The following is a 7,277-nucleotide window of genomic DNA, read 5'->3' as shown; positions in this document are numbered from 1 at the left end:
ATGTCACTATCCTCCCCGGCCCTCCCGCCGGACCCAGCCCCTCCCTAGCAGACACCCACCGCTGACCCCAGCAAACGGGCTCTACACTCCCTCCCCTAGGTCTGGTGCAGGGAATTTTTCATATAGCTCTAGGCAATAACTTCCACCTTACACCCCCCACACCAGCTAACCCACCGCCCCCATGGCAGCTAACTCAGCCCCACGCACCCAGGGAGCCCCCCAGCAGCAGGATAACACCACCGAGATCAAGCTAACCCGCCCCCATCCGGGGAGCCCCCCCGCAGCAGTATGCCCCCACCGCGACTAGCTAACCTCTCTCCCCGTGTCGCACCAAGCGGCAACTAAACCCTGCCCAGGGAATCCCCCTGTCCCCCACATGCATCTAAACCTGCCCGGGTGAGACTCCCCCGCCTCGGCAGCTAACCCTGCCTGGGCAGACTCCCCCTCTCCCCCTGCCTGGGGAGACTTCCCCCCGCCCCCACCCTCCTCAGAAGCTGATACCCCTCTGGGTGAGACTTCCCCCCTTCTCTTCCCCCACTTCCTCATCAGCATCAACCCTGCTTGGGGGAGACCTCATCCCTCTCTCCCCCCCTGCCTGGGGAGACTTTCCCGCCGCCCCACCCTCCTCAGAAGCTAACCCTGCTGGGGTAAGAGACTCCCCCTTCCTCCCCCTCCCAGAAGCTAACCATAGCCTGGGGAAACCCCCCCTACCCGAAGCTAACCTGCCTGGGGAGACCTTCCCCTTTCCTCTCCCCCCACCCACATCACAGCAGCTAACCCTGCCTGGGGAAGACTCCCCACCCGCCTGGCAGCTAACCCTGCCTGGGGAGACTCCCCCCCACTCCGCCCTGCAGCTACCCTGCCTGGGTAGACCCCCCCGCTCAGCTCTCCCAAGCTGAGCACACCGGTGCTGCTCTACTTCTCCCTGCCCAGGCTTGACGGCGCTGGGACTGGAGGAGACTCAGAGCGGGCTGGTGGTGCTCACGGCAGGTGAGCTGGCGGGGGAGTTGTTCCCTCACTGTGCTCCCCCCCAGCTCACCTCCACTCACCTCCTTGCCTGAGGGGACTCTAGGCGCCCCCAAACCACTAGTGCCCTAGCAGCAGCCTAGTTGCCTAAATGTTTTGCACCCAGCCTGCTTCCCCCGGCCCTTCCCCGCTGACCTCAACAGCAACGGGGCCCTCCACCCCTCCCCCTTCCCCTCCCATTGACACCATGCTGACCGCCTGGCAATGGTCTCACTCTCTCTCCCGGCCCTCCCCGCTGACCCCCACCCAACCTAACCTCAACCCCTCCCTAGCTGGTGGCCATCAGGTCCCGGATCCTCCCAGCTACATGGGACCCCAAGTCATCCCCCTCCAGCCAGCCTGCGCCCTAGGGTTCCCACATAGAACAGGCGAGACGACACCACCCCCGGTGGCCCTGCCAGCACCCCCCATACTCCCCCGTCAGCCCTTACCAGCAGCCCCCTACAGAATCCCCCCCGGTGGCCCTTACATATCATCAGCCCCCCCCCGGTGCCTCTTACCCAGTAGCCCCCCCAGTCAGCCCCCTCGGCAGGCCCCCCACCTGGCAACCCTACCCAGCAGCCGCCCCCAGCAGCCCCCCGTGGCCCTTACCCCAGCAGAACCCTCTCCAGCACTCCCCCCACGGCACTATACCCAGCAGCCCCCCCATGGCCGCTTACCACAGCAAGCCCCCGAAGGTGATGCTGTGAGAGCGCGGCGAAGAGATGAAGATGATGGGGCGACGCCACTGGGGGTTTCAGGCTGTCTGAAGTCACTCAAGGTACTTGGGGTAGCGCCGGCGCACGTCACGGATGACAGCCCCCCGAAGGCCCGGCCCGTGCGCCGCAGGGGTCGGCCCTCATCTCCGCCTCCCCATCCACCTTCGGCTTCATCAGCGCGCTCACACAGACAGCAAGTCAGGCGCCACCCAGCCCCACTCACACCCCATACCCCCGCCATGGGCCTGCTGGGGAGACATCGCCAGCCCGGTCCCCAGCCCCACCGCCACACCCCACGCATGGGGCCTGGTGGGGGAGACATCGCCTGTCCACTCCCATCCCATCCCCACCCCAGCATATTGGGGCGCGGCAGGGGAAGCGTTGCCAGCCTGGCCCCACCCCTGGCACCTAACAGCCGCCACCCCCGTGCCAATGGGGCCCGGCAGGGGCAGGGAGTGTCGCCATGCCTTCCAGCGCCAGCACACCCCCACCCACCCCATGCCAGGGCTGGCAGAGCAGGGGGATGGTCCGTTGCTGGGGGTCAGCAGGGAGGGGCTGGGGGTCAGCGGGGAGAGGCCTGGGGAGGGGAATGAGGGCTCGTTGCCGGGGGTCAGTGGGGATGGGGGGCAGCAGGGAGGGCGTCTCCAACGCTGAGCCGTTGCCCCCCGCAGGGGAGAAGACCCAGGACCTGATCGGGGTATCGGAGCTGATCATCTCCACGGCCGTGCAGGGCATCATCTTCTGCCTGCTGGGCGCCCAGCCGCTGCTCATCATTGGCTTCTCCGGGCCCCTGCTCGTCTTCGAAGAAGCATTTTTCACAGTGAGTCCAGGACTCCTGGGAGGGCCCCAGAGCCTCCATTACCCCCCCAGAACCCCTGATAGCCCCTTGGAGCCCTCCAATAGCCCCCAGATAGTCCCTCAGAGCCCCCAATAGCCCCTTGGAGCCCCGAAATCCCCAAATAGTCCCTCAGACCCCCCATACCCCCAATAGCCCCCAGATAGCCCCTCAGAGCCCCCTGATAGCTCCCAGAGCCCCCCATTATTCTCCAGAACCCCCATAGCCCCTTGGAGCCCCCTGATAGGACCCAGAACCCTCAAAGCTCTCTGATAGCCCCCAGAGCTCCCCATTACCCCCCCGAATTCCCATAGCCCCTTGGAGCTCCCCAATAGCCCCCAGGTAGTCCCTCAGACCCCTCGTACCCCCAATAGCTCCCAGATAGCTCCTCAGAGATCCCGATAGCCCCTTGGAGCCCCCAAACCCCCAGATAGTCCCTCAGACCCCCCAATAGCCCCCAGGTAGCCCCTCAGAGCCCCCTGATAGCCCACAGATCCCCCCATTTCCCGCCAGAATGCCCATAGCCCCTTGGAACCCCCTGATAGTCCCCAAACCTCCAAATAGTCCCTCAGATCTCCTGTTACCCCCAATAGCCCCCAGATAGCCCCTTGGAGCCCCCTGATAGCCCTTGGAGCCCCCCAGAGCTCCCAGATAGCCCCTGATAGCCCCTGGAGACGTCTGTTACTCCCAGAGCCCCCAGAGAGCCCTTCAAAGTCCCCTGATATCCCCTGGAGCCCCCTGTTACTCCTTGGAGCTCCCCAGAATCCCAGTTAGCCCCCCAGAGTCCCCAAGGGCCCCCCAGAACTCCCTGATAGTCCTCTAGAAACCCTGTTTGTCCTCTAGAGAACCCTGCTAGTTCGCTGGAGCCCTGATAGTTTTGGAGCCCCCAGAGTCCCCTGCCTCTCCCCAGACTGACACCCCTCCCCCCTCTGAGGCTCCCACGAACCTCCCAAGCCCCACAGCACCCCCAGTGCCCTGGCAGTCTCCAGAGAGCCCCAGATCCCAGGGGGTGCTTTGGAGAACGCCTCTGTGCAGGGCAGCGGCTGGGCACAGGGCCGGAGTCGAGGGTCGTGCTGTTCCTGATGTCCCTGTGCTGTAACCCCGGGGCAGAGGTCATGGGACGACCCATGGCTCGAGGCTCCCTGCCAGCCCCAGAGACCGTGCGCCCCCTGCCTGTGCTGCCTGTCTTGCCTGTCCCTCCCCTCCCCCCACCTGCCCTGCCCCTCCATCCCCACCCCCATCCTGCCCCAGCCCCCTGGAACAGTCCCAGAGACTCTGCCACCCCTTGCCCCGTCTGCCTTGTCCCTCCCCACACCTGCCCCTGCCCCCCCGCCTTTGAACCAAAGTCCCCAAACGCCTGCCAGGGGGGCGAGAGAAGCCCCCGGCCAGGAGCACGGACCAGCCCCCACTGTGGGCTGCCCCTGGCAGTTCTGCGACGACCAACGGCTGGAGTACCTGGTGGGGCGCGTGTGGATCGGCTTCTTGGCTCTCTCAATCGTGCTGGTGATGTTGGCCGTGGAGGGCAGCATCCTGGTGCGCTTCGTGTCCCGTTTCACCCAGGAGATCTTCGCCTTCCTCATCTCCCTCATCTTCATCTACGAGACCTTCTCCAAGACTGGCCAAGGTGCGAGCCTGGGCGGCCTGGCCCAGCCAGCCGAGAGCCGGGGGCCCCCTGGGCAGGGGGGATCCGCGTGGGGTGGGCAGCAACGTCTGGGTGGGGCATGGTAGGCTATACTGGTGGAGAGGTGGGGGGCTGTGGGGCTGGAGGGGTTGGAGGGCGTGGGGACTGGAAAGGGCAGGCACTGGGGGCTGTCCTGGCTGGTGGGGATGGGACGTGGGGGGCTGTGGGGCTGGAGAGGGCCAGGCACTGGGGCTGTCCTGGCTGGTGGGGGCAGAACTTGGGGGCTGGAGGGGTGTGGGGGCTGTGGGGGGGAGGACAGGGCACTGGGGGCTGTCCTGGCTGGTGGGGGCAGACGGTGGGGGCTGGGGGGGTGGGGAGCTGTGGGGGCAGAGGAGCAAGGCACTGGGGCAGGTCCTGAGTTGTGGGGGGCGGATGTGGGGGCCTGGGAGATGGAGGGGGTGGGGGGCCGTGGGGGCTGAAGAGGGCCAGGCACTGGGCAGTCCTGGGTGGTGGGGGCGGGATGTGGGCGTGGTTGGGAGATTGGAGGGTGGGTTGGGAGGGGTCTGAGAGGCGTGGGGCTGTGGGGCCTGGAGGGGCCAGGCACTGGGTGTCCTGGCTGGTGGGGACAGGACGTGGGGGTGAGGGTGTGGGGGCATGTGGGGCTGGATGCAGGCACTGGGGCTGTCCTGGCTGGTGGGCGGAAGTGGGTGTTCATGGGCTGGAGGGGTGGGAGGCCGTGGGGGCTGGGAAGGGCCAGGCACTTGGGGCGGTCCTGCTGGATGGTGGCGGATGTGGGGGCTGTGGGAGATGGAGGGGTGGGGTTTGGGGGTCTGGACTGGCGTGGGGGGGCTTGTGGAGGGGGCCAGGCACTGGGGGCTGTCCTGGCTGGTGGGCAGGGCGTGGGGGCTCCGTTGGCGAGCTGGAGGGGTGGGTATGGGAGGGCTGGGGGCTGTGGGGCTGGAGGCAGGCAGACACGGGGGCTGTCCTGGTGGTGGGGCGAGCGTGGGGGCATGGAAGAGGTGGGAGGGCTGTGGGGATGGAGAGGGCAGGCATGGGTGTCCTGCGCTGGTGGGAGCGAGAACTTGGGGGGCTGAGGGTGGGGCTGCTGGGGCTTGAGAGGCAGGAGCAGGGGGCTGTCTGGCTGGTGGGCGTGGACGGGGCTGTGGGAGCTGGAGGGGGTGGGGCAGTGGGGGCTGGAGGAGCAGGACACTGGGGGCTATTCCTGGCTGTGGGGCGGGCCGGGTGGGGTAGCAGTAAGCGAGGTGTAGTGGGGGCTGGTCCGTACCCCGTACTGATCGGGGGGCCCGTTGGGGCTGCGAGAGAGGGCAGAGGACTGGGGTGGTCTGCTCTGGTGGTGGAGGCTGGAATGGGTGGTGGCTGGAGGGGGGTGGGGCCAGTGGGGGTGTAGGAGCCAAGACACTGGGGGCTGTGGAAGTGGAGGGGGCAGGGCACTGGGGCGTGGTCTTGTGCTGGTGGAGGGCAGACGTGGGAGGCTGGGGGGGTTAGGGAGCTGTGGGGCTGTGAAGGGCAGGGCACTGGGGGCTGTCCTGCTGGTGGGGTGGACGTGGGGACTGTGGGCTGGAGGGGTGGGGGGCCGTGGGGCCTGGAGGGGGCAGGACACTGGGGGCTGTTCTGGCTGGGGGGCTGTGGGGGCTGGAGGGGTAGGGGACTGTGGGCAGGATCTTAGGCCCCCGTGATCTCCCGGCAGATCTTCCAGGAGCACCCCCTGCACGGCTGCGGGCGGGCGAATGGGACGGGCGTGGAGAATGGCAGCGTGCCCCTGGGGAACGGGACGGGGGGCCGGGCCGGGCCGGCGGTGACGGGGCAGCCCAACACGGCCCTGCTCTCGCTGGTGCTCATGGCCGGCACCTTCTTCATCGCCTTCTTCCTGCGCAAGTTCAAGAACAGCCGCTTCTTCCCTGGGCGGGTGAGCAGGGGCCGTGGGGCCCTGGGCATGGGGGGCTGGGGGAGAAGGGCTGGAGCAGAACTGTGGGGTGGGAGGAAGGGGTAGGTTGGGGCAGAGCTGGGGGCAGCTCCCTGCAGGCTGTTTTGGGGCAGGGTTTGCTGGGGGGCAGAGGAGAGGGAGGGCAGAGCTGGGGGCAGGGAGAGGCGCTGTGGGGTGCGGGCACAGAGTTCTGGGGGCAGGCCCCTGCAGGCTGTGCCATGGCAGGAAGGCAGCGCTCCTGGGGGGCAGGCAGGGTTCACGGGGGGCAGGGAGGGCAGAGCTGGGAGCAGGGTTCGTTAGGGGCAGAACTGGGGCCCACCCTGGCCGGCGCTGACCCACTCTCTGCAGATCCGTCGGGTGATCGGGGACTTCGGGGTGCCCATCGCCATCCTCATCATGGTACTGGTGGATTTCAGCATCCGGGACACGTACACGCAGGTCAGTGGGGCAGGGAGGGGCCTGCAGCCCCACCGCCCTGTGTCAGGGACCCACAGGCTCTGTGCTATGCCTGGGCCTGCAGACAGCTGCCAGGGGTCCCCCTCTCACTGCCTCCGACGGAGCCTGAGGGCTCCAGCCCTCCTGCTGCCCCCTGCGAGCTCTACCAGTGAGTCCCACGGAGCTGGGGGAGCCTTGTGTGCCCCACAGGGACCGACGCGTCCAGCCAGGACTGGCCCTGGCACCATGAGCCTTTTCCCCTAGAGCAGCTCATCGACGCCCGGGACACCGCAGGGGAAGCCCGGAGGGGCAGCAGCTCAGCCCTGGTGCGGCCTGGCCAAGCCTGGAGCTGGGGACCCATCTGGTTCCGTCTCTCCGTCCCCATGTCTGTCTGCCCTGGGCAGAGCCGTCGTCCGCCAGCCCGGGCCCTGTTCCCGCAGGCACCGGCCGCTGCCCAGCCTGTCCCGTGGCGCCGGATTCCCCCAGCTGGCAGGACCTGCCCCACAGCCAAGGCTCTGCAGCGCGACGGGACCAATGGCTCCGGACTCCGACACCAGGCCGGAGCTGCCAGGCCTAGGGGCCTGGGGCCACGGGGACAGAGCCCTAGAGATGGGGCACCGAGGTGTTATCACCTTTCCTGTGTTCGTCCCAGCCTGCTGCCGCCTGCCCCCCACCTCGCTGTCCCCTGTCCCCGCTGCCCCCCGCCCTCATTCCGCC

The 7,277-nt window shown here is 67.8% G+C and overlaps 2 protein-coding genes across 2 annotated transcripts in view; one reads left to right on the top strand and one right to left on the bottom strand.

The window, feature by feature from the left end:
* Positions 1-7,277, bottom strand: part of FASTK (Fas activated serine/threonine kinase) — a 419,919-nt gene that overhangs the window by 361,749 nt on the left and 50,893 nt on the right. The window lies entirely within an intron of this gene.
* SLC4A2 (solute carrier family 4 member 2) overlaps positions 2,344-7,277 on the top strand; it is a 14,999-nt gene continuing 10,065 nt past the window's right edge. Inside the window, 4 exon segments of the mRNA XM_032796629.2 lie at positions 2,344-2,544; positions 3,988-4,185; positions 5,889-6,107; positions 6,474-6,563. Coding sequence (XP_032652520.2) covers positions 2,344-2,544; positions 3,988-4,185; positions 5,889-6,107; positions 6,474-6,563 — 708 coding nt within the window.

Source organism: Chelonoidis abingdonii, chromosome 2 (assembly GCF_003597395.2).
Source record: "Chelonoidis abingdonii isolate Lonesome George chromosome 2, CheloAbing_2.0, whole genome shotgun sequence".
NCBI lineage: Eukaryota > Metazoa > Chordata > Testudines > Testudinidae > Chelonoidis > Chelonoidis abingdonii.
The sequence above is the reverse complement of the archived record's forward strand: the minus strand, read 5'-3'. Positions and strand labels throughout refer to the sequence as shown.